The 26,928-nt window shown below is 43.8% G+C and overlaps 1 protein-coding gene and 1 pseudogene across 2 annotated transcripts in view; one reads left to right on the top strand and one right to left on the bottom strand.

Annotated features, from left to right (window-relative positions):
• Positions 1-26,928, bottom strand: part of RAB11FIP3 (RAB11 family interacting protein 3) — a 75,514-nt gene that overhangs the window by 20,399 nt on the left and 28,187 nt on the right. For both annotated transcript variants that reach the window (XM_016136731.2, XM_016136732.2), the window contains exons 2-4: positions 15,874-15,967; positions 8,923-9,014; positions 1,746-1,957 (exon numbers count right to left, since the gene is read on the bottom strand). In XM_016136731.2, coding sequence (XP_015992217.2) covers positions 1,746-1,957; positions 8,923-9,014; positions 15,874-15,967 — 398 coding nt within the window. The remainder of the gene's footprint in view (positions 1-1,745; positions 1,958-8,922; positions 9,015-15,873; positions 15,968-26,928) is intronic.
• Positions 17,269-17,713, top strand: LOC107506014 (annotated as a pseudogene).

Below are 26,928 nucleotides of genomic sequence, written 5' to 3' on the forward strand. Positions count from 1 at the left end.
ACAGAAATGACACTTTCTAACACATGGCCATGGGCAGCCCCAGAACCAAGGGTGCAAATGGTGCTTTCCAGTAGAAGTGTGCTGTGACCACGTGTGTGATTTCAAATGTTCCAGTAGCCCCCTCATGAGATCACTGTGACACCTGGGCAGCGGAGGAAGGCGGAATCTTTTCAAAATGAGACTGATTCAACTGGATATCAATACAGGGAAAATTATCCTTACCTAACACTATACACAAAAGATCACTTATAGAGAGATAACAGATGTGAATATGCAAGCAAAACAATGGGCTTTAAAGGAAAGCAGATGTAAACATCATAGCTATGGAGTAAGTTGATTTCTTAAACAATACAGAAGTGCTAACCACAAAAGAAAAACAGATAAACCAGACTATAGTAGAATTAAAAACATCTGTTCCTCAAAGATAACACTAGGCAACTAAAAGGCAACCTACAGAGTAGAAAACAGATACCTGGAATCCACATATGGGACAAAGGACTCATGTCTAAAATATATAAAGAACTGCTACAAATTAGTAAGAAAAAGACAGACACCAGAACCAATAGGCCAGGAAAGGCCAGATCCTACTCACTTATGTGCCACTTTGCACTACAACAGCAGAGCTGAGCAGTAGCCACCAAGACCATATAGCCTATAAGTCAAAAAATTTTTTATTATCTGGCCTTTTACAGAAAAAGTTTATAGACTCCTGCTTACAGAAAAAGTTTATAGTCTTCTGTAATAAACAAATGAGTAAAAGACATGAACAGGCATTTCACAAAACAGGAACCCTAAATGGGCAAGAAAAGCAAGAAAAGGTGCAAAAGGTGTTCATTCTCTTGAGCCCACTGGGAAAAACTATTAAGAACTATCCCGAACCAATGTTCCACTCCATACCCTCCAGAAACGAACACGAAAAAGCAGATAATGCCAGGTGATGCTGAGGATGGGGAGTAACCAGAGCCCACAGCACTGGTGGGCATGTAACTACTGTAAGCCCTATTCGTAACTTTCTAAATTGCAGCAAGTGCGATAACTTCTAAAGTCAACATGTGTGCTCCAGATGCCCCATTAAAAGATATGTAATGTTTACAGCAGCTTTATTCATAAAACCAAAACTGTCAACTCCCCAAGTGCTCATTGACAGTAAGTTAAAAAGCTACAGCATATTCATACACAGGAATGCTCTAATAATAATGAAAGTAAATGATTTACGACTATGCACAAAACAATGGCTTCCTCAGTAGCAGAGGGCAAAACCACAAGCTGTTCATTCGGGTCCACATGGATACCACTAGCACCTCTCTCACCCTGCCCTGTTCCCTCACTGGTCCTCAAATGCATGGGGGCAGCTGGGGGCACCATAGGGGGATGGGACCAGGAGGTCTAGTTAGGAGGTTCTAAGATCCTGCCAGAAGACATTTACTGAATATTGTGTCTTGCCTACTTTATAAGAACTGTGACCAAGTTAAAGACAAAGTTAAAGTTTTTCTTCTGCACTTTCTAACTCTACAGCCAAAGAAGGTGAGTAGTGCTTATAATTGCAGTCATCTGCTCAGCAGGAAAGGCATCTCCTGACAGGTAGGTCAGCTGTGACCAGGAGACTGCTCAGAGCTGGGTGCAGGCCCTGTGATCATGCTAAACCCTCTGACATGAACCCCTCTATGAACCCAATCTGCATATCAGACATGTCTGCATGGTGCCTTATGCACAATAGCCAGGCCATGCTGGGGCAGAGTACAGACCTGCCTGGGAGCAGCAGCAAAGCACCATGCCCAGGGTCCTCCATGGCATCCAGGCACTCAGAGGGCACAGCTGAGCCACCCGCACTGTCTGCATCCCCTTCAGGCTGCAGCTCAGGGTGCACCAGGGTGCTTGTGTCCTCGTCGGTGAAGGTCTCGCACTCACTGTAGGTGCTCTCAGAGCCCATGTACGCGCTGTCTGTCACCTCGTTGGCCTAGGAGAGAGTGCCAAGAGTTAGTCCTGGTACCCTGGAAATGATGATGCCCATGTGTAGTGAGCAATACAAAAAACTGCAATGCCCAGCACAGAGCTCTGCTGCTGCGGGAACTGAAATGACCACGCGGAAAAAGGGTTCTCACGTGGGAGAAGTCCCTGCTATATTTTTAAGCAGAAACATTAGCTTGCAAAAAATATTTTTTAAAAAAATGAAAAACAGGCATATGTGCAAATGCAGAAAAAGCTACTGGAGTACTTTTTAAAGTTAGTTGTATAAATATACCTAAAACAGATAAAAGCACCCCAACACATGATAAATTCCAGTAGAACCAACCACCCATTTTGTGGCCTCCAACATTAGAATTACTTATATTCAAAAAATTAGCATTTGATAGTGTAAAAATATGCCTTTTTAAATAAAAATGTCACAATGAATATGTTATATACATTCAGGCTATTGCTTCAAAATTCAATTACAGGGTCTAACCTCAAAATACTAATTAATCAATTATTTAATCAATCAATTATGTTCACTGGTTAAATGTCTACTTTCCCACTAAACGTATCTTTATTTTTACATGTATGGACTTAGCACCTAGCACTGGGCTGGCACACAGCACGCAAGATATATTTGGTGGATTGTACAAATGAATTTAAAACTAAAGAACCAATAAAACCATGTTCAATTTATCACCTCAACTTTAATTAAAAAGCAATTTCATTGGTTAAAAAAAAAGTAGCCACCATGTCATGCTTGCAGGATTCTGAGGTTAACAATTTACAAACAGGTGAGATTTCAGAAAGTGGCTGGAGATAGGTGTACTTTGTACGTGGGTTCAGGTATCACAGGAAGTGGACGATGTGCTCAGATGTAGTGTTAACAAAAAGTTACTAGTCCTTGGCTACCTTGGGGGCAACTAAAGGACCTTGCACAGCTGCGCCCTCAAGGCTCCTGCCGCATCGAAGCAATATGTAGGATCCTGGCCAAGCCGGTGGGAGTGTGGTGTGGGTGATGAGAGGCCGAGGTCCATTCTTGGTCGGCTGTCTACAAAGCCCTATGACCCCAGAATAGAGTCTCAATCACCCTGAGCTCTGTCACCTAATTTATAAAACAGGAGTTGTAAATGCTGATCTCATAAGATTGCAACCATATAGGATCAAGAAAGACCACAAAGGCTGGTGCAGAAACAGAAACTGAAGGACTACAGGGTTGGTGGGCGAAATCCTTGCCAGCTGCTTATACGGTCAGAATAAAATGGCGCATGACATGAGATGTACCCAGATGTTCAATGATGTTACTTATATTTCCATGGGAAAACCCAATCTGCCTTGGAACCTAAACTCACTTTGAAATTTGAAACCGAGAAATCACTTGACTAGGCACCCGCTCTCATTCTAGTTATCATCCCTGAGAAGGTGTCTGTCTCTTTCTGCCAGGCGCAGGCTGTCTCTGTGCAGGTAACACAGGTTGAGATGAGCTGTCCGAACCGAACAAGTGCCAGTACGTCAGGAGCTGGCCTGAGGAGGAAGCACCACGGCCAACTCCTAATGTCCTCTGAGGGGTGGTTGTTGATCAGCTGCCCAAATGGCACTGCTCACATGGGATACTACTCGAGAACCACGCAAGGGCACCAGGAAGACCCCCAGACTTCTAACAACAATGACAAAGACCAGTTAGCTTTTCAGTATTCAGCTGAAAACTCCTGCAAGAGCACTGCTCCTTATCTGCAGGACATTCCCATGGACACCTCCCCTGCCTCAATCTCAGTCCTTGGACCTAGGAAACAGGCAGGGCCCACATAATCCTTACCACACAGGGCCCCCAAGACACTGACTGGGGACCATCTGAAATGATTTTCTGTGGAAAATAGAACTTGAGTCTTGAGGTCAGCTTTTAAAAAGTCAACCAACAGGTGCTTCCTGACAGCTGCATGGACCTCATGCCGCTGATGGCAGCTCAGTTTTTATATGGACAAATCAAGTGGACACCCAGCTAGCATTTCTCCCCAGGGAAGGGAAGAAGATCCAGACACTTGGGCCTGTTTATTTCACCTGCAAGGAGCTGACATCAATTGTGCAGCTGAGGCCAGGGCTATAGCTAAAACCCCCTTGGCCAGGATGGTTCAGGATGAAAGTAGTTTTCCATCAACAAAGGAACAATGAGGTGGACACTATACAAACCTGACTACCTCAAGTTAGGCACTCACACACTCCATCCTGGGCATCTCCCCACCATTTAAACAGATACAAGAAGAGAATGCTCCCCCACCCCACCTTCGGTTCTCTTTTCTAAAGCAAACCCACTCTCCTGTACTGACGGAAGGTCATAAGCAGATTAAACACTGTTCCCTACTTCACAAAAAGCTTTATGTTTGCATTTACACCTTAATTTGCCTCAAATTATAAATAAATGAGTTATGAAGATCCTGTCCTCACAGCACAGCTACAAATACTCAAGACACCCTGGCAGAGGTGCTGAGCAGTAAACAGCCTCTTACCTGGAGTGTCCTATGCAGCCTGAGGGTACAGACAGTGGCCCAAAGGAGAAAGGAGACTGATCGGCTCTGTGAGTCCCTAGGATGAAGCCCAGGGAGGGCCAAGTGGCTGGGAGGACAGGGACAACTCATTTCCCAGGTGTTGCCCTACCCCCGCCACGCAGTCCCTGAGGGTCAGCTTCTATTGGTCAAGGTTGCCCTGAGTAAATGTCAACCAGCAGAGAGTTTTCCAGGGCAGTTGGTTAAACAACTGCTTTTTAAGAGGCAGAAAGTCATCTTAGAGCATGGTGCATGCTAACCTATAGTCTACTTGGACAAAACATAAGAGTGATTCATAGACATGTCCATCCATTCATATTTGCCATCAGATGGGACCTACTTTTACCCAGGAGCCCACAAGTCAATGCTATCAACTTCAAGAATGTTTAGAAATTATACATTAAGATGCACTCATGTGAAAATCTAAGTGCATCTTAGAAAACTTTGCTACATGTTGTTAGCTTCACCAGTTAACAAATGATCTGTCAATAGATACACAAGTAAGGCGCCATGTACAGATCCACCAATGAGAAGAAATTCAGGTCCCCACTGTTCAGGTCAAGGTCTCTCAGAGTGAAAGTGACTGCCAGACATGGTGTGAGCCAGCGACCCACCACAACACAGCCTCTCCTTACCCTCAGATGCTAGCCCAGGTGGCCTTGCGGGCCGGGCCTGGCTCCACACACTGGCTCCAGGCAGGGCGTGCTCTTGGAGACAGCCTCCCCATCGACTCAGAAGCTCTAGGGCCTTCTGTCCAGACTGGTCACCAGCTTCTCAACTGACAAGCCGTGCTGGGATTTCTGCAAAACCTGTGTGTTCACCTGAAGGTACATCACTGCCCAGGAAAAAGTTTAACATGCTCCCAGACACGCTCTGTTAAACCTCCTGCTGTGCCGGCCAGGGTAGGGAGCAAAGTCTAGGAAGTGTCCTTGCTAGATTCTTAACAAACAGTTAGTCAGATCTCAAAACAGACTGGCTTTTGTTCTTGACTCTCTAACCTTTCTGATAACAGTTTGCACAAAAGACACATTTCCTTGTCATTTTACTAAGGCAGCTATTTTCTCTAGATGCTGCTAGTGGGAGAAGGAGGGAGGCACAGCAGGGACAATCCTTATCAGTTCTGTTTGCTTCTGTTCAGGACTTTCTCATCTAGAAATCCTGAGGTACGAGATCGCCCCCTGTAGGCCTTTAGCACTCCATCCTCTAGCTCAAAAAGATTTTCAGATAGAGCTTTCTTCTTATTCCCTGTACCTCAGAGACAAACCTTAAGTCACCTCCTCCCCTTCTTCTCAGAGATGCTACATTAGTAACTTTCTCCTAGAAGTTCTGTTACAAGTGACAAGCCAAAGAGATGCTCAGGGAAATGCTGGGAACTACAAGACCCACTGAATGGCCCAGCAGGAAAAGGACCAGGAGCAGCAGACCATCAGTAGTTCTCTGCACGGGATTCCTGGACCAACAACGTCGTGCGCCTAGCCAGAAAAATCAATAAGAGGCTCATTTGTCTCTGAAGATTGCCAGCAGAGGATCTCAAATGTGGTATTTGGCTGTAATCCATATATTCTCCACTCATATATTTATTGGACTTTTTAAGATTACACAATGTATAAGCATTTTTTTCAAGCAATCTTTCTATAAGTTTCACAGTATTTAGTTCCACTCCCCTAAAAATTATATCTAAAAACCTTAAAAAGCATAAAAAGACATGGAAGGATCTTAAATACATATTACTAAGCAAAAGAAGCCAGTCAGCAAAGGCTATACACTGTATGATTCAACAGTGTGACATGCTGGAAAAGGCAAAACGATGGGACAGTAAAAGATCAGTGGTCGCTGGGTGTGAGTAGGGGGAGGGATGAATCAGGAGAGCACAGAGGATTCTTAGGGAAATGACACTACTCTGTATTATACAATGGTGGATACATGACATTGTACATATGTCAAAACCTACAGACTATACAATACCAAGAGTGAACCTGAATGTAAACTACAGACTTTAGTTAATAATAATGCATCAATATTGGTTCATCGATTTTAACGAATGTACCACACTAAGGCAAGATGTTCTTGATGAAGGAAATTGCAAGTGTGTGGGGTTCTAAAACTGCTAAAATATAAAGTATTTTTTTAAGTAACAACAACAACAAAAAACTTTAAAAAAATGTTTCCTATATTCTGGGGGGGGGAAAAAAAAGGATCTAAAAACCTAAGAAGCATTCCTTTTGCACACTCTTTGGACCGTCCTGGCATGCACACCTCCAGGGCTGAGGGGCCACACAGGTGGGAGGGCCACAATCATGAGGGCTGTGGGGGAGAGGGATCCACCCTTTCAGAGGACAAAAGGTGGCCAGGGTCAAACAGCACCCCTGCCTGCTCCACCCACGTTTCAGGAGGCAGCCCCTCTGCGGTGGCTCACCCACTTGGACCAAAAGGGAACTTTAAGGACAAAATGTGTTGATGCCTTTTACTATCCTGAATAATAAAATACTGAATTAGTTTCCTGGGGTTGCCATATCAAATTACCATAATTAAGCAGCTTAAGAACAACAGGAATGTATCTTCTCACAGCTATGAAGGCCAGAAGTCCCAAATCAAGGTGTCAGGGTTGAATTCTTCTTCCAGCTTCAGCTGGCTCCTGCTGGTCCTGGGCTTGTGGGCACATCACTCTAGCCTCTGCTTCTGTCTTCACAGTGCCTCTTCCCCTGTGTGCCGTCTCCCTTTCTCTTCTAAGGACTCTACCCAGCATGATCTCACCTTGAGAGTCTTTAACTTAATTACATCAGCAAAGACCCTTTCTCTAAGTTCACAGGTTCTGGGTGGACGAATCTTTTGGGAGATCACCCTTTGACCCACTATACCCACCTACACATAAAATTTTTAAAATCGATATAATGCCCGAGCAGAAATATGAGAAATAAAAGACACTGATGAGAAAGTGTATGTAGTGGATATGTGGTAAGGGTACACTGCTGACTACCTAGGTGACAGGACCCTATACTACTGCCAAAAAGGCAATCTATCGCTCTCTCCCGGAAGCTCTGAACAAGAAAGGAAGGCTCATCCCTTGAGCTAACTGCATTCCAGGAAAACGTAATGTGTGCCGAACCATACCTTGCTGTAAAATTGAGCTGGGACCAATTCAGGCCACATAAGCAGCCTTTTCACAGTCATTGGGGCTGTTCATCTGAAAGCCGACATGTCAAGAGTTTTGCCCACCCAAGGTCCTCCACCTGGCCACACTGTGTCTTGAAGCCAGTACAAGTCCCAGCCAGGTACTGGCCTCCACATGCCAGGACCATGTCTGGCACGCCTGGGTCATACCCAGAATGAATGCGGGGGATGCAATACATGGTGGTCCCTGTCTCAGGCCCAGCTGGTACTTTGGGACAAAGCTGTGAAGGGTGAACACTCCCAGGTGGCCTGCAGGTCTTTGCTGGCAGAAGTGATAGTCAGGAAATGAGCCTGTGTTATCTGAGGGGTGACCAATATCTGGGGCAGTTTCTCAGAGCAGGGACATGAGACACAGAAGAAAAGCAGTAGAGTCCTGTGGTTAGTAAGCATTCAGAGGTACTTTCAGAAACTATTCTGTGCAACCCCTTCATTTCACAAAGGAGCCAAGGCTCAGAAGACTGACACACAGGGCCTTAGGCCCACCAGGGCACAGTCCAACCCTGCTTCCCATGGCCCTCACTGGGCAACAGAGGGCTGAGGGGCTGGCAGTGGCCACCACAGCCTTCCCTAATAGCTCTTCAAAGACTCAGGATTATCTAGTGTATGTTAAAAAAAAAAAAAAAAAAAAGTTCCAGATTGAGCCACCTGGGCTCTCCCGGTATCTGTCCCCACCAAAGGATGGGACACAGTGACAGTGGTCTGTCTTCTGAGGCTATGCTCACAGATCTTTCCTAAGCCTTAGCAGAGGACAAAATACCCACAGTTACAGGCAACACCATGAAACCATAGCAACCCTGGCTTCTTATGGGGGGAGGGGATGGGAGATGGCAAGGCATTAATCAAATGTCCCTAGACCCAAAAAGTAGTTTTGAAATTTGATACATCAAACCTCATGACATGTTCCCTGTTCTGGCTTTACTTAGCAGCATGGCAGAAGGTGACGGCATCACCAGAGAACTCCAACTGCTCAGCGAGTCGCTCTACTAGCAACAAGCCCCAAGGAGCATCTCCCGCCAAGGGCTTCAGGTGTTCAACACTCGGCATAGACTGCCTGCTGTGACTGTGAGCCCCCAGAGCCCACGGACCATAGTGCCCTTCACAGTGTGCACAGAGCTGCAAAATGAGTCTTGCCCTGCCCTTTAGGCCATTTCCTATATAAACAATCCAGGGGCCATTGAGTGAAATGGGACTTAAGACTGCACAGAGGAGGAGGTATAATATCAAATTCCCTCTCAGCTCTCCCATGAAAACCACTTGCCTCAAAGGTAACGAAGTCCTCGAACTCATCAGGGCAGGCCTGCGGCTCCTCATCCTGGGCAGATGCAACACTGCACAGCTGGCCGTCGGAGTCTGCGGGAGAAATGACCCAGACTCAGCAGGTAACCCAGACCATCCAGAGAGGTCAAAGGGGGAACTTTGTGAGTGGTCAATGGGGCCTGGACTTGCTGTAAGAAACCCAGGAGGGAGAAAGCAGCATGGTTAGGATCGGAACGTGGGCTCCTGACTAAAACAACACTTCGTGCCAGGGTTCTGAGGGTCAGTGTGGAGGCCGAATGGTAACTACTTCTTAAAAGGGCTGGACAGCACTGTGAAAGAAAAAAAAGCACGATACCAGCTCTGTGATACTGTTCACGGGCTTTAAAAAGTATTAGGTGCCAGACTTAATTTTTTTTTTAAATTGTATGTGTTTGGGGAGGTGTAGGTATGATGAAATTGCACCAAAATAACCACTTCGTCGTTGGTGCTGGACTCACAGGCAGTTTTTATTTTCTTCTTTTTTGCTTAACTTATCTTTTACAATAAATGTTTTATTTTATAATAAGAAAAAGTTTAAAGAAAAAGCAATCTTTTCATGATGGACGGATTCTAATTTTGACATCAGTAATAGGGACATGACCTCTCAAACATGACCGATTTCCATGAAGAAAAGGTGACAGCTTCCACAGTCTCCCAGCCATGTTCTGGTATGGCACTTTCCAAGTGATGTGCAAGTGATGAAAGATGGTTATGTTTTCTGACGTCGCCTCACTACTCTGATACTGTCTTATCATAAGAAATATTTATTTGGTCTTCATCTGCTGGAATTTCCTGTGTGATGGGGTGAGAGTAATATCTGTTGTTATTCAACCCTTTCAACTTTACCTGGGTTAAACCAATGAAGTGACTCTTAGGGGATGGGAGTTGTTTGCCAGGGGAACTGACCTTGTGATTAGATGGGTGGAAATTTCAGCTCTGCTCTCACCTCCTTAGAGGGAGAAGGGCTGAAGACTGAGCTACTCATCAATGACCAATGGCTTAATCAATCATGCCTGTTTACTGGACCCTCCATAAAAACCCTGAATGAAGGAGTTTAAAGAGCTTCTGGGTTAGTGAACATGTCAGGAGAGTGATGCACCCCAAACTCCACAGGGACAAAAACCCCTTCACTGTGGACCCTTCCAGACCCACCTTATATACCTCTCCATCTGGTTGTTCATTGTAACCTTTGTAATAAACTAAGGATAGAACTGGAGTGTTCCCCTGAGTTCTATGAGCCATTATAGCAAATTACTGAACCTGAGGAGGGGATCATGTAAGACAGAAGTGTGGGTAACCTAGGTACCTGAAGTGGAGTCATGCTAACTCTGAACGTTAAGTGTCAGAAGAAATTAAATGACAGGACACTGAGGTGGTATCTGCAGAGAACTGGGGAATTGCTTTGTGAAGAAAACCCATATACAGGGTGTTAAAGTGTGAGCAGAAAACATATTACACTAGCACTTTTTAAAAATTTATCAGTTATTTAAATTAGTTACTTATTCAATATATTTCACATAACCTAACATAACATCAGTCACTTATTTACAAAGTAGCCTTTTGAAGGTCAAATGGAAGAGCAAGCCTCCCTGGACCTTCCTGGGAAAAGTGCTTTGAAACAATCATGGCTGGCTTCCTTAGCCATTCTTCTTTGGCACCTAGACCATGTGGGGAAATGCTGCCCTCCATCGCCATGTCCCCCAGCCAGGTTCTAAAGGGTTAGTGGTTTGAAGTCACTACTATAGCCAGTGTCGCTGGAGAAAGGAGGATGGATGTTAAAGGACTCTCAGACACAGAGCAATAGCCGGACACACGGCTCCTCCATCCAGTTTCTAAAGAGCTCTCTAAGTTTAAACAGAATAATAACGCTTTCCCTCAACAATGGTGAAAATTTAAGCATTAATGCATTTAGTAATTACAAAACATCTCTGCCAATTCAATACTGCTTTGCAATAGTGATTAAGGCCCTTATACAAAAATCCCTTACATGGCTTTTGCTTTCAGAATCATAGATACCTTCGTTGCTATCGTTTTGTATTGTTTTCCCTGGGAGTGTGGCTAAATATCTCAGTGGCAGGAGTGAAGGAACCTCAGAGCACGGCAGGCTGGACCTGACACAGAATGGCACTAGCCTTTGGATCTGGCACTTGCTGTCTACCAAGCCAGCCAATAGCTCTTGAGTCCCTTGCACTGGAGGTTTGGGTCTTTGGTGCAGGTGAACTGCAGCTGAACTATATGTGCTCTTCTTGTTGAGGGAGAGGGCTGCTATGGACAGAAGTTTTTGGTTTCTGAGACAGGAAGTAGAGGAAGATCATCATCCCAGTGCAGTTTGAAATCACATGCATATTTTGTATAAGGCCAAACTGTCTCTGCCCTATTTTCCCCGTCTTGAATGTTAAAAATCTTGCTTACACTTCTGAAAACTGAAACACAGAATTTTAGACTCTCAAAACCTAACCAATCATTTCATATTCCAGTGGTAAAGATATGATCTAGGAGTCTTGCCCCATATGGTGGAAGAGATGTAAACATAGCAGGCATTTTTATACTCTTGATGGGAACTAAATATGTTTCATCCATCAGTTTTCTCTTTAAGAACATGTGCGTTTATCTTATTCTTCCAGAACCTGTGGGGAGGGAGTAAGCCAGACCAATGGCCTATTTGTAACAATTCCCTCTCTATCTCATTCTAATTCTGAAATAAGGCCTGTGGTTATGACAGTAACAATCTCCTTGTGCTTTCCTTGCAAACTGGGTCAATATATTGTATCACTTGCTATGCCTCTCCTGGATACAAAATAAAATTCTGACAGTTGAAACAGGCAGTGAGCAGCTATGACGGCACACTGGAGCGAAGACCTAAGGTGAACTTGAGCTGAAATGCAGTTCGGGTAATCATGCTTTCCATTCCTCCAAATGCTAGAAAATAACTATTTCAAAATCATCTTTAACTTATTTTTACTCTAACTTTATTTTCACTTTCCTTTCTAACAAATTTAAATGACAAAGTCATTACAAAAATTTACAAATTACACACACACTCACACACACAAAGTAAAGCCAAGCCTGCAGCTCTGAGTGGACTCAACAGTACATCCAATGCATAGGGCTGGGTGTCCCCCCCGCCCAGTACTGCCTCCCCAAAGCCCACAGCAGCTACAGTCACCTGGAAGCCCAGCCTCTCATTCCCACTCCAAAAGATGATCGATCTGCTAGTATTGAGCCAAGGGGCCATCCCACTTACCAGTCCCTCCAGGAGCCTGGGGCTGGAGTCAGACCATGATGTCAGGTCTTCCCACAGTGCCCACAGCCCAGCCTCGTCCCCACCTTCTGATCCTGATGGCCCAAACCACCCACAATGGCACCCTTGCAGCTCCTGGAAGTGCACAGTGCACTCCCCCCGGAGCCTGCTGCCCCTTCCTAGACTTCCTCAGGGAGGCCTCAAATTACCACCTCTGGCTTCATCCTCCTCCTGAGCTCCTGTCACCTCTCATAACTGTCCTGCCACATTGTTTGTGGGCTGTCCTCCACTAGAAAGCAGCTCCTGAGGGCAAGGGACTCCATACTTCCTGGAGCCTAGAACAGTCCAGCTTAACAATGTCCATAATCAGGGTCCTTACAAATCTCAACTGTGTCCTCCCTTGGCTGCAACCCCTCCATCCGGCCTGATTCCTCCTCTGAGCCCACCTACCCAAGGGCCCTGCCCCAGCCATTGGCAGGGCCATCCCCCTCACCAACCTTGTCCACGGCCCCCACTCTCTGCCCCCTCAACCATACACCCCAGCAGCAGACTGTCCCTGAGGGTCCGGGTCCCACCATCCCTTCAAGAGCAGGGGTCTGCTCTACACAGGCTAAACTCAAGGTAGGGGGCAACACTTGCAATGCATCCCACAATGCAGCATCATGTTGAGACCAAGCCTCACCCTCTGGGGACACTTCTATTCCAGAATGTTCTTGTCACTGAAAAAATATAGTATCATTTCAGGAGCATCTACGCTAACTCCAAGACTGGCTGGGAGGTTTTATTTTTAATTAAATCAAAGTGGAAATATTACCAAAAAGAATGTAAAGACAAAGAGATTCAAGCAACCCCAGTGGAGCTCAGTGGTGTATCTGGGCCAGCTGGAGGAAGGACTTTCCCAAGGTGAGCTGACTTGGAGCCTCAGAACATCAGAGGGCTGGCCCCCGATATAGAAGGAAGTGGAGCTGCAGTGCTGGACAAACAGCATGTAAAGGGCTGGGTGCCTGGGGTAGGGAGAAAACAGATGTAGCGAGCCAGGTGAGCCAGGAGAGGTCCAAATGAGGGAGAAGGCTGGGATGAGCTCTGGATGGAGACCAAAAAGCCCTGGCTAGCTCCTCTCCTGCAGAGAAAGAGAGCCCAAAATCTCTCACAGGGCCTCACCTTGGGTTCCTTTCTGCTAAGCCCTGGGAATGACAGAGGGCACCCCAGCTGCAGTGGGAATAGCTCAGGCAAAGGCAAGGAAAAGAGAGGAAGGGTGAGCAGAGGCCCTGTCTCAGTGCATCAGGGTGGATGGTTAACCATTAAGGAAACATCAGGACTCTAGAAAACAGGTCATTCTCAAATGACCATTTCTCTCACTGGACTGATAAATATCTAGCACTCCTTAAAAGTCACTAAACTTCAAGACACATGAAACCTCTGAGACAGCTACAGGGGTCAGCAGCCAGTAAACCCCTCCTGCTTGACAAATAGAGAATTGGCCTCTGTAAAGGCAGCTCGCCTGTCTCACCAGACAGGTCAATGACCAGAGAGTTTTATTATAGTGGACTGGGTCATGCCTTCCTGGGTCACCAGTTTTCTGGAAGCACGTGCTGACTCGCAGGTCACAGCCTTCTGGGAACTCTGACAGGAAAGCTTGCTCCATTTCGCACTAATCATGGCCCAAGAGAACAGAGCAGCTACCAGTCTGGACTTTGGCTCAGAGAGGGCCTCAGAGCCACACAGACACCCCCAGCATTATTTCTCACTGGCCACTGCCCTGGGCTCCTTCCTGCTACTCCCATGGACCCAACTGCCATTGCTGCTCCAGCCTTGACACTTGAGAGACATCTGGGCTCCTCAAGCACCTGAACTCAAACTCGAGGAAGCCAGTTTCATCCCCCAGCTAGAAAGTGCAGAGATCACCAGGGGCATGTCCAAGGCTTAGAGCTCCAACTTGCCCCTTTAATTTTCACGTTGATTCTGTTGTCTGTCAGTGAGGTCATGTAGATCGGCCCCCACCCACTTCAGTGACAGCAGCAGCACCTCCCCTGCTGTTCCCTCACTCGCTGCATGCTCCGTATGCCCAGGGACCCTGGCTGCTGGTTCACCATGGGGTCCCCTGGCTGTGCTGTTGGTTGTGTGTGTAGACTGACTAGGTGAAAGAACAAACAGTAACACACAGGGCTCCCTCCATACACAGAATGCTACCCAAAGCCATCTGGGACATGGCGCTTTAGGAAACCCAGCCTCTATGTGACACTGTTGGGCAATAATTTCAGGGACAGACAAGACAGGTGACTCTACTAAGAACTGCTGATAAGACCTCAAGTCCAAGGGCACCCCTTGACCTGGCCAGTGTGATGACCAAAAGCCCTGCCAAGTCTGTTTATGCTCCTCTTTCTCCAGCAAGGAGCAGGAAGGGGGAGAAAAGCCTGTGACTGGTGACTTCCCACCACTGCTGCCCCCACACCACCTGGCAGAAGACGGGGAATAAGAAGGAAAGGTCTACTCAGAACTTCAGAGTTTCATTTGAGGAGGACAGTATATGGGCAACTGGTGAGAGTAAAATGGTACCATCACTTGGAAGAACATCTGGCAGTTTTGTAATAAACTAAGCTCATGTGCATATGACCAGCCGCCCCACTCATTGTCAGGTACAGGGCACAAAGACATGAAAACATATATCTACACAGACTTGCACACAAATGTCACTAGAAGCTTTATTTACAATAGCCCCAAACTGCAAATATCCTAGCCCAAAACAAGTGTCCACCCCTGGGGAATGGATGAACAACATGTGGTATAAGCATATGATGGAACACTATTCCACAAGAGAAAACAGACTCCTGATACTTGAGACAACACAGAAGAATCTCAAAAATAGCACATGAAGGGAGAAGGCAGACACAAGAACACATACTGACGACTTTATTTACGTGAAGTCCGTGAGAGGCAAAACGAATCTATGGTGACAAAAATCAGCAAAGAAGGTGCGGACAGGAGGGAGAGTGTTACTGGAAGGCCATGAGGGAACTGTCTGCAGTGATGCTAATACTCTTGATAGGGATTTGTATTACCAGGCATAAGAATTTGTCAAAATTCACAAAATGGCACACTTAAGATTTGTGCATTTCACTGTAGGTAAATCTTTACTAAAAAAAAAACTGTAAACAAATACTGAATTCTAGATAATGACTGATACATATGCTGAAGTGTTTAGGGTGAAGTGCATGGAAGTACACTGATTTGAAATGCATCCCATTAGAAAAAAGAGAATGAACTGTTGGATAGGCAGGAGGATGGATAGATCATGCAGATACTATAAAATGCTGCCTATGGAATACAGATGACACAGAAATACATATGGGGTTCACTGTGTAAATCTCTCAATATTTTGGTATGTTTCAAAGTTTTCACTGAAACCCCTTTGGAGAAAGTGACAGTAGCTTTCTAACATTGTGGATAAGCAGTCGGGAAGATAGGGTGTGTGAGGAGTAAAGGACAACAAAGGAGATAGAGCATCCTGAAATCGGGGGCATTTTAGGGGCTTCGAAGAGAAGGGAAGACATTCAGCAAAAGGAGTCTGAGGCTTGAGGGTAATTAATAAGGAGGAGCTGAGGGAGAGGGAAGGCTGGTTGTGGAACTGAGGAAGGGGTGAGGCAACGGAAGCACACAGCAGGGATGACTGACCTCCATTTCTGATCGCCGTGATCCCTTGGTAGAAGTCTTCAAAATTGATCACGCCAAGCCCACTGGGATCCAAGTATTTTGTTAAGTCCTTCACCTGCAATTGCCAAGTGAGAATATGTTACTTAAGCCTTTACAAAATTGGAGGGGGATGTATCATGCACTTGACCTTTTCACCACATTCAGGGAAGCAGCCCACTTGCAAGGTGTGGTATGAAAGTAAGAGCCATTGATTCCTTTGATCCAAAGACCACCGGCAGCTCTGGTGAGAGAACAGGAGGTATCCTGGGGAGATGTTAATGGCACCTGGGACCACGAGTCACGGAATAAGATCTTGCTCTCAAAAGTCAACAGTCATGCTTATTGTGTGGAAAGAGCATAGGTTTTGACATTTTAGGTATTATTCTAGACAGTATCTAAACTATTACACACAGCACAGACCCACACATCCTTTCTGACAGCTATGCAGAATCCTTAGTAAAAATAACTTAGGCAAGTAGACATTGGGTATCAAAAATCATAAAAAGTAAATAGGATAATTCACACATGAATGTCACAGATAACAAAACTCTTCAGCAAAAAGATACATATATATTTCTAAGTATAAACCGATTTCAGGAAATTTTTAAAACTTTTGTACTTCAAAGGATATTATTAAAACTAAAAGATACACTAGGAGAAAGTATTTATAAATCGTATATCTGATAAAGAACTTGTATAGTCTAGAATGTATAAAGAAATCTCATAATTCGCCAAGATGAAAACACAATTTTTTAAAAAATTGATCAGAGGCACAAAGGAAAAGATTTAAACAGTTATTTCATCAAACAAGATATATAAATGGCTAATAAGCACATGAAAAGATAGATGCTCAAGACCATGAGTCCTTAGGAAAACGAAAATTAAAACCACAATGAGAACAGAGAGATCACTCACTAAAACAGCTGTAATCAAAACCGTCAATAAAAGTTGACGAGGATGTGGAAAAACTGGACCTCATATATTGCTAAGAGGAATGTAAACTGGTCTGGCCAATTTAGAAAATCATTTGGCAGTTGCCTGAAAAGTTAAACTTAGTGTACAACACAGTAACTCCACTCTTAAGTATCTACTCAAGAGAAAGAAAAAAGTGCCAAAAGGTATGTATGCAAATATTCATAACAAGCAGCATTATTCATAATAGCAAAAGAGCAAAGCAACACAAATGTCTATCAGCTGAGGAAAGAATGAACAAGATGTGGTCTATCTATACAAAAGACTATTATTCAGCTATAAAAAGGAATGCAATATTGATACATACTACAACATAAATGAAACTCAAAACGTTCTGCTAAGTCTCTGAGGGAGCCCTGGTTGCAGCTCCTTCCCACCTACTCCCACTCTTCCCTCAGCCACTTCATGTACCCGCTGCTCGCTCTGGCGGAGGAACAAGTAGGTCAGGAAGCCATGCAGCAGTCATAGAGGTGGGAATGAGAAAAGACATCCATGGAACCAGAGGTGGTGATTCGCAGAATCGAAATTACTTTTACCAGCTGCAAAGTCAAGTCTTTGGGGAAGGTGTGTGCTGACTTGATCAGAGGCACAAAGGAAAAGAATCTCAAAATGAAAAGACCAGTTAGTTCGGATGCCTACCAAGACAGAATCACAACAAGAAAAACTCCCTGTGGGGAAGTTCTAAGACTTGGGATCCTTTTCAGATGAGGACCCACAAGGGAGCACAGTCCTTCTGAGACTGTTAAGCAGATTACTTCCACAAGTATTGAGCCAGGAGTCAAGGCTGAAGTCACCACTGCCGATGCTTAAATAAACTGACGATCAGTTGTTTAAAAAAAAAAAAAAAAAACATTCTAAGCAAAAAAGCCAGACACAAAAGACTAAAAATTACATTCTTTCATTTACAGGAAATTTTCAGAAAAGACAACTCTATAGAGATACAAAGTACATCAACTGGTCGCCTTGGAATTATGGGGCAGAAGCGGGACTGGCTGCAATCAGCATTTTTGGGTTTTTCTGGGGTGTGGAAACACCATAAAACTAGCCTGTGGTGATGGCTGTGTAACTTTATGTTTACTAAAATCCACTGATTTATACACTTACAGTGGTGAATTTTATGGAATGTACATTATATTTCAACAAAGCTCTTAGAAATAACTAAAGAGACAAAAAGGATTCAAGAGAAAGTGACAAATATTGAAGGCAAAGATATGTTAGTATGGATAACAGAAGTCCCCGAGAAGAAAAATCAAAGCAAAGATACAGAATAGTAAAACTATATTTATGAGAACTTCTCTAAAAAAAAACAACTACATATTGAAAAAATACATTGGGTACCTAAGAATATCAACTCCCAATCCCAAAAGGCCTACTCTAAGACTTAATCTGGTGAATTTCTTGGACTTCAAAGAAAAAGAGAAAAATTCTTTGAATAGCTATGAAAAAATCAAGTGCCTGTCATAGCCTTAGCTCTGATTCTCCACCTTTGAAACACCCTGCCTACACCCTATCACTAAATATTCACTTGTCAAAACCCTCCTATTCTCCGGGGTTTTCTGTATGGATTGTCCCTCTAAACAAAATTAGATTATCATTAAACTTTTCAGCAGCAACACCAGTAATAAGAAATATCCTAATTCCATTGTTCCAAGTGTTGAGTCTCAGGTCCTCCACGTGACTGATAAAAAGGAGAAAATGATATGAGACTGAAGATGTTAGGCAAACATCCTATAATCCTGAATTTGAATTTTAAGTATCACTATGAGGTATCATTTATGATGTATTAAAAACAAAACAAAAACCTTCTAATTCTGTCCAATTAACAGTGAGCACCTGGAGCACCGAGGTTGTGGTATTTAAATTCCATTTCCCATTAAAAAGAATCGGGACCCTTGGAGAAATGCCAGGAAATGTGCGAGTTGAGCCAGGAATATCTTGTTATATATGAAAGCAAAGAAGCTATCAAAGACTTTATAAGGTCAAATTGAGGAACTCAGGACCAACATAAAGAGGCTTTCAGTGGACTGAAACATATCAAACATGTTTCAATTCATGAAGGCATAACTACAGTAAAAATTAACTAGTCATCATTGGAGGGCACTAGTTAACCAATTTATTATTGTGAAAACGAATGAATAAAAGGAAAGAACCAAGCAGTTAGCCTTCCTTTCCTACAAACTGTTACTTGGGGCAAGTCTTGGTAGTCATGAAGGAAGCGTCTAAGAAGTGTTCAAACCAGTATACGAAGAAAGAATAATGGGATTAGAATGTCATCATCCTGCAGTTCTTGATGAAGTAATGGACATAATCAATGATCCTCAGTGCCTCCTAAGGGCACAGAAATACATACAACCAGACACCAAGTGCCTCCTGATGGAAGTGTGTGACGCTACCTAAATCAAACCTGAATCCAACTACTAATTTACAGGAAATATAATGATCAAAGCAAAATTTTTCAGGGATGAAATCAGCAAAACCTAGTCCATGAGGACCTTTAAAGAGACAAAGAAGGGACCTGTTATTTTCAAGGCAAAAAAAAAAAAAAAAGATGGAAAAGAAACCTTCATTAAGAGACTTAGGAGACACATCGACCTACTGCCCATAAGGACGTTTTTGGATCCTGATTCAAAAAAATTATTTTTTTAAACCACATTTATAAGATAATTAGAAATTTGAATACTGATCCTGATATTGAATAATGACTGAATACTTAATATTAAGGAATTGTTCACTGATTTTTATAGATGTGATAATATTTTAGTAATTTTTAAAAGCACACTTTTTTTTTTATACTTACTATATGGACTAAGGCACATATATTAAGGTTACATATATGTAACCAACTGGCCATGACGGAGAGTTGCTGAGGCTGGGAGTGGGACACTGGGGAAGCATTATACTATTCTCTCTACTTTTGTATTAGGCTTGAACTTTTCCATAATGAAAATTTTAGAGAGAGGAAGAAAGAAAACAAAAGAGAAAAAGACAAAAAGAACAAAGAAGAGCAAGTGAGAGAGAGAGAGAGAGAGAGAGAGAGAGAGAGAGAGAGAGAGAGAGAGAAGATCGTAGGGAGGGAGAGGAGAAAAAAGGATAAGGCATTTAGCCAGGGAGAGCTGACCTTTGACCAAAAAAGGAGGGACAATCCATACAGAAAACCCCGAAGAATAGGAGGGTTTTGACAAGTGAATATTTAGTGATAGCTTGTAGGCAGGGTGTTTCAAAGGTGGAGAATCAGAGCTAAGGCTATGACAGGCATAAATAAGCCCTGTCCAAGGCCAAACCCATTAATCCATGTCATTAACTGTGCTTAGACAACTTATATCCCTTCAGGTCTCCTCACTGCTGGGCAGGCTGGTAGATGCTGCCATGTTTAGCTATATGACCATCAGTTGTTTACAACATGCAACATAAAAGCCAGACTGGCATAGGACCAACTCTAGGTGACTAGTCCAGGATTCTCGAGTCAGAGACAGTATCTCCTTCTCCCTCCACAAGAGGAAGAAGGCAGCCTCCATCCCTGGGCCTTGGGTGTTTAAGATATTGAGCTCAAAAGTCCACCCATCAGCTGATTTCTTGAAATAACTGAATGCTTCCCTCCTTATCTCACAAAAGCCTTCATTTCTAAAGCATGTGATGTCTAGTGAGAATCCTGCTGGGCACCTAAAGAATCATCTAACCAGTCAACCATACTGGCCAATCTGTCCTTAAGATTCCTAAGAATTTGAACAGCGAAGCTACTAATTGAACATAAAGTACTAAGTTGTTCATTCTGAAATATTAATCCAATGCTTTTTAAATAAATAATTAACTGGCAGTAGGCCTTTTTTATATGCTATTATGTTAGAATGAGTAAAGATGAATCAAAGTGTTTATATTTTAAGGTCCACTTTAACCATATTTTCTTTGGAGAATAAATCAACTTCCATCTAGCCGCTGATTTGGGAATGGTTCTAATGACCCAAACCCAAAGTTTTCCATTCACAGGCTTTCAGGAAAAAACAGTAAGATTGAAAAATAAGAAAATTCTCTTTCATGGAAGAGCCAGAAAAACCTAAACCAAGAGATGTACACCAGAGTATTCAAAGCAAGCCAGCACCCTCTCCAGCAAACATGCAGCAAGTTACAGAAACACTGTGGGAGAAAAACCCACTCTGCAATCACTTATAGATGAATGGACAGAGCTGGCTCCTGCAGGATTATTCTAATACGAGAAATTTACTAACAAATTATATTGTTTCTGCTACAGATGTGGAGATATAATCTTGACGAGAAGAAAGCAGAATAAGTTCTCTAACCACAGTTAACTCCAACTACAGAAGTATGACTCACGAAAATCATATTGAAAACACAGCACTTCCCAGTAGAAATGACCATTTCTGAACCTTGTGACAATCACACTTGAATTACAACATTTTCAACAAAGCTTATCTTATCAAAAGCCATAGTGATACTATCAAGCTCCTCAACCTAACTAACATTTACAGAACACTCTAGCCAATGAAAGAATACACATTCCTTTCAAGCAGGTGCACGCGAAATATTTACCAAGACAGACTATATTCTGGACCATAAAATAAGTTTCAGTAGATTTAAAAGGATTCAAGTCAATATCAATAGCCATTAGGGAAATGCAAATTAAAGTGATAATAAGGTACACATCTATTAGAATAGCTAAAATTAAAGAGATAGGCCATATTGTGTACACCAAGTGTTTGGGAGGATGTGGAGAAACTGGAATTCTTATACACTGCTGTTGAGAATGTAAAATTACAGAATCGCTTTGCAAAACTGTTTGGAAATTCCTTAAAGGGTTAACTATGTACCTAACACATGATCCAGTCATTTCGCTACTAGGTATTCACCCAGGAGAAATGAAAGTATGTGTCCATATAAAGATTTGTACATGAATGATCATAGAAACTTTATTTGTAACAGCCAAAAAATGAAAATGAAAACAACCCAAATGCCCATCAATGAACGAATGCATAAACAAATTGTGGTATTCCATGGTGGAGGGGAGCAGCAGCAGCCATGGTGATAATAAAGCAAAATGTTCCTAGGGGCTTTCTTCACTATTTATAAATGTCACACCAGATGTGTGGGTAGGCAGGAGTAAGTAGAGAGAGAAGCAACTCTCAAAAGCCTGATTACAGGTCATTTCTGAATGGCCACACTGAGGCCTGTAGCTTGCCTACCTCATGGCACCTGCACTTCTTTGTAAGTGCATCTGTAAAGCAGCTAAACAAATATACTGAGTTTTCCCTGTTGCTTCTGAGGAGTCTGAGCTGCATCAACCTGTGCACACCCAAGGCACCTATCTGAAGGGATCAGCCAATGCCCAGGGGCATCTAGAGCTCTTTGGCACAGACAGCTCCACTTGGCTTTGCTCCTGGAGGTGAGTGTCCTGGCCAGCACCAACACTCATGATGCCATGTCCAACTTCCCTTACTTAGATTTCAGGGAGAATCAAAAACTTAGTCACTTTGATAAATTTAGAAAAGACTAAATGTCATATAATTTCCAAAGTTATAAATAGGAGACAGGAAGGATACTTACGTTGTTTTTTATTGACACCTTTGGAAATAAGCCTGGAGTATTTTAAATAGATAGCTATGATTTTCAGTATAAGTTTAAGGTCATGGTTTCTCCTGGGAGGGTAGCGGGGCAGGGAAGAAGAGAGAGGTAAGAAAAAGGAGTGGAAGAAGCTATGACCACATCTGTACTGTTATTTCTTACAAGTAGATATGTACTTAAGTGGGGGATTTTGCTGGTCAGTTCATTTTAATGAAAATAACTGAAAGATTCTCGGGAATATAAGGATGTTTGTTTGATAATGACATGCTTAATATAAGACCTTAAATAGCTGTGTGCTTGCCAGAGTGGGCACTGTTTTGAAGAAAGAAAGAAGAGGAAGAACAAGAACAGAAGGACAAAGAAGCAGGAGGAGAGGAGGGGAGAAAGGGGGGGGGGAGAAGGAAATGCCACAACTTTGTCCTCAGGGCCTTTGAAAACTAGACACAAATGATAACTCAAGCTTCCTACTAAGCAGTGGTGATTTTATATCTGTAACTTGCTCCAGAGAACCACTGAATAAGAGCTTCCTGTGTATTACACTTCCCCAGCTTGCAGGAAAGTGTCACACCAGGGCTCCAGGACCTGGGACAGCGCAATAGTTTTGTTTTTTGTTTTTGTTTTTTTAACCCCTAGTAGGTCTGCTTCACACCAACTACAATGGTTAATAACTTTTTCAGGGTTATGATTGGCAATTTATACTTAAAGACTCTGTTTGGAGATTCCTCTAGATGAGTAGAAACATTTACATTTTAAAAAATTGGTCAGCTATGTGGACACAAAATGAAAGCTCACTGTCTCCCTAAACACCTTAACCCCTCTGGAATTACTGGGTCTTGCTGGGAAAAAATGAAGTAATTCAAGTAAATCTTAAAATACAAGGTATGTTTAATTCTAAACTTAAATTTGAAAATAAGACAGTAACAAGAGTCTCCCAACACTGAAAGTGCTCATTTAGAGCTCAGTTTTTCTGCTTGAAGTATAAAAATAGCTTCCTATATCATCTGTGATGATAAACTGATTAACTGCCCCTGGTTTAGGGAATAGGGCTTACAAAATTCTAGAATAATAGCATAATGCTGGTTTTATATGGAAAAGGTCATTCCACATGTTCCCCAAGAGGCATGTGTCATATTCAGGAATCCAATTTAGTCTTTCAGAAATAGGTGTTGCAATGTCACCAGCTGTGCCCTCCATCGCCAGAAGGAGCCTGCTCAGCACCCAGCTGTAAGCAGTGCCTGGAGAGCTTTTCTTGATGTGCTTTGGACAGGGATGTGGGTTGTCTCCAGTACCAGAAGCTGCTCTCTCTCTACATCTGTTATCACTGGGGTTTTGGCAGATTGCTGCTCTCCAAGTCCAACACCCACTCTGAAGATCTCCTTGATGCAGGAGGGATGGGGTGGGTGGCAGAGAGGCTGAGGTCTGGGGCAGTTCTGACTCTCTCTGTTATTTCTGTTAACAGTTTTATGGAGAAATAATTCATATACTACACAATTTACTCATTTACAGGGTACAATTCAGTGGATTTTAGTATATTCACAGAGCTTTCTCCATGTTCTTTTAAAGACAATAAAATCTTAAAATGCACATGAGAACACTTGGAAAAAGTCAACTGGACACATTCAAGCTTTATGCAAACATTCTGAGGAAACAAACCAGAATTTCTAGAAGGTACCAAAGAACACATTAGACGATTATATAACCACATTGATCACAGGAAACAGTGGCCCATTGGGAAGCAGAAGCCCCTCTTGCTTGTTCCTGCATTTCAGGTCTGGGTGTTGGGGAGAGCCAGGGGAGCCAGATAAGGGAAGGGGAGAAGCTCTTAGGAAGAGGCACTCCTGGCTCTGCGGCGCCCCTGCAAGGGCCTATGAAAATGTTCCCTCTGTGGCTCTTCCCTGGAATGCTAACCAACTGGACAATGGACTATTCAGCTCACAGAACTTGGCCCCAGGCTGTGTGAAGGCAGCTGCCCTCCTGCCTATCTCAATGACCTCTCTGCACACAACAGAGAACTAGAGGCTTCGTTCTTTATGGGGCCTTCCTTTGACTCCTGGCCCAGTCTAGACCCCTGTGAGTAAGTAAAGGAGGGAAAAAAACACACTAAAAAGTTATCAGATAAAAGTACATAGTCCAAAAAGTCACAACACTGTAAGGCCTGCAACCAAACAGCACTCCTGCGGCTCTTGCCCACCCCATCCTGCCTGGAGAAGCTCTTCTTTTTGCTCTCTAGCTTTGGGTAATTTTGGGGGTCACTGCCTCCATGTCTAAGTAATATGTTCCTGGTGCTATTTTCTTGACTTTTCAAATTTATATGTTAGATTTTGGCCTCCTATAGTAAAAAATGAGAATTTGGCACTCTCTCCACACCCTCCCAAGTTGGCTAGATCTTCTGCAATGTTTACATCATTGACTACATAAATATTTTTCACCACTAAACCACATTTAAACTATAGCACTGGCTTTCTTATATAATTTTTTCCTATACTTACTAATTTCCTTGCTTTTCATTCCCTGAATTTTCTGCACATTTATTGCTCTAATATCTCTGCAGGATTACACGCCTCCTTCAGACCATTTTCACTGACCAGGCCCCTAGGGTATCATGCCTTGCTGAGCCCCTGCGTTCCCTCCTCCGTGCTGGCGGCCTTGCACCTTCCTAGCTCAGTGTTCCTTCCTGAGGAAGGGTGTGTGGTATGCACATTACAAGTGTTCTCGTCTGAAGAACCAGCACTGTTTCCTCCCCTGACAGGTGCCTGTATATGCGGTTGTAGGTTGGAAATTGGAAATGAGCACCATGGCATTGGGAAGGCTGCTGCCCCAGCTCCATCTCACTCCTGCTGGTGGTGCCTTAGAGCCTGACACTGCCCTGTTGAGGCTGGGTGTGGCGCCTGTTTTAATCTCTGAAAGCTGCTGGAAACCTCCTATCCATCAGCAGGATGCTATGGGTACTGGGCTGTGTTTGAGCTGTGTTTACTGGGGGGTACTTTCTCCTTGCTGTTCTGAGCACCGACATAGCCCTTTCAATTGGGGATACAGCTCTTGGGTTCTGGAAGTTTCTAAAGGATTCTTTGATAACATCCCTGTATTCCCCAATCCCCAGCAGGACTGTCAGTCAGGCACTATGCCTTGTTAGTCTCCTACTTTATCTTATCTCCTATTCTTTTGGCCCTTTAAAAAACTTTCTGGGATATACTCTTGACTTGATCTTCCAACCCTTCAACAAGATGCCTTTATTTCATTTTTAATTTCTGAGGGAGCTTTCTAGTTCTCTGACTGTGATGTCTTCTTTAATCTGACAATGTAAATCAAGTTTTATTTTGCAAGTTTTCTTCTGCTCTCTGCACTGACTGTTCCCTTCAAGTGCCTTCTGCTTCTCTTTCTTTCCTGTTTTTAGTTTTGATCTCTCCCTCCTCCCCACCCCCCCCCTTTCATCCCCTCCCTACTTCCAGCCCTGACCTACGGATGTTGCCATTTACCCTTAAGAACTGGAGCTCTGAAGGCGGGGCATCTCCTCCCACACACTCACAGGGTGCACCCAGGGCCTGGTGCCCCCAGCACACTTGGGGTACCTGGAGCACCCGGGGGAGCCTGGTGAACCCAGGATATGGTCCGTGGCTCCATCTGGGGCACAAACCCAGGACCTTCTGAGTGTAAAGCAGATGTGCTAACCACTACACTATGGAGCCACCCCCAGTCTCTCCCTTTCTTGTTGGAGGCTTTCTTTGAGTATCTGTGGCCCCTGACCATCCCTTTACACTTAAAAGTGGTCACTAAAAAGCTGATGAAAAGCTAGGACTACATGGTAGACTGGTTAGCCAAAAGCCTTATTACAGGTGCTCTGGGCAGTGATCTGGCTTCTGTGTTCTCAGCTGCTCCAGTACCAGCCACTCTGGGGGTAGGATCCTGATAAGGCTTGCAAATATGACGGAGTAGTCATACATGGCAAAAGTGATGAGCCAGTCACTCTGTGCATGTATTAACTGTAGCAGACAGTTGGCTGCAAAGAAGAAGCAAGCTGCCATGCTGTGAGAGAGCCATGAGGCTGGACCTGAGGGTCGCCACTAGGACCTGAGGGACTTTGCACACCAACCACCAACAAGAAAACAAGAATCTTGGCCCTATAAACACAAGAAACTGAATTCTTTCAACCAGTTGGATGAGTGTGGTGGGGAACCCTGAGCTCTAGGAGAGACCCTGGGCAGAGGAGAAATGCCAGGCCAAGGGCACAGTCAGTACAAAGAGCCTGAGGAGGAAGATGCCTGAGGAACACAGGGAGCCTCAAGGAGGCTGGGTGGCTGGAGCACAGTGAGGAGAGAGTCAGCAGTGGGAGACAAAGTAAGAGGCCTTGGGAGGGTTCTGAGTACAGGAGTCACATGACTTACCTCAAGAGTAGTTTAGTTGCCTGTTGAGAAAAGATGGAGGAAGTGAGACAATGAAATATGGTGGTTTACACCATGGAGTAGCAGGGTAAGGCCTAAAAAATGGGGATTC

This window comes from Rousettus aegyptiacus, unplaced genomic scaffold (genome assembly GCF_014176215.1).
Source record: "Rousettus aegyptiacus isolate mRouAeg1 unplaced genomic scaffold, mRouAeg1.p scaffold_m13_p_8, whole genome shotgun sequence".
Classification (NCBI taxonomy): domain Eukaryota; kingdom Metazoa; phylum Chordata; class Mammalia; order Chiroptera; family Pteropodidae; genus Rousettus; species Rousettus aegyptiacus.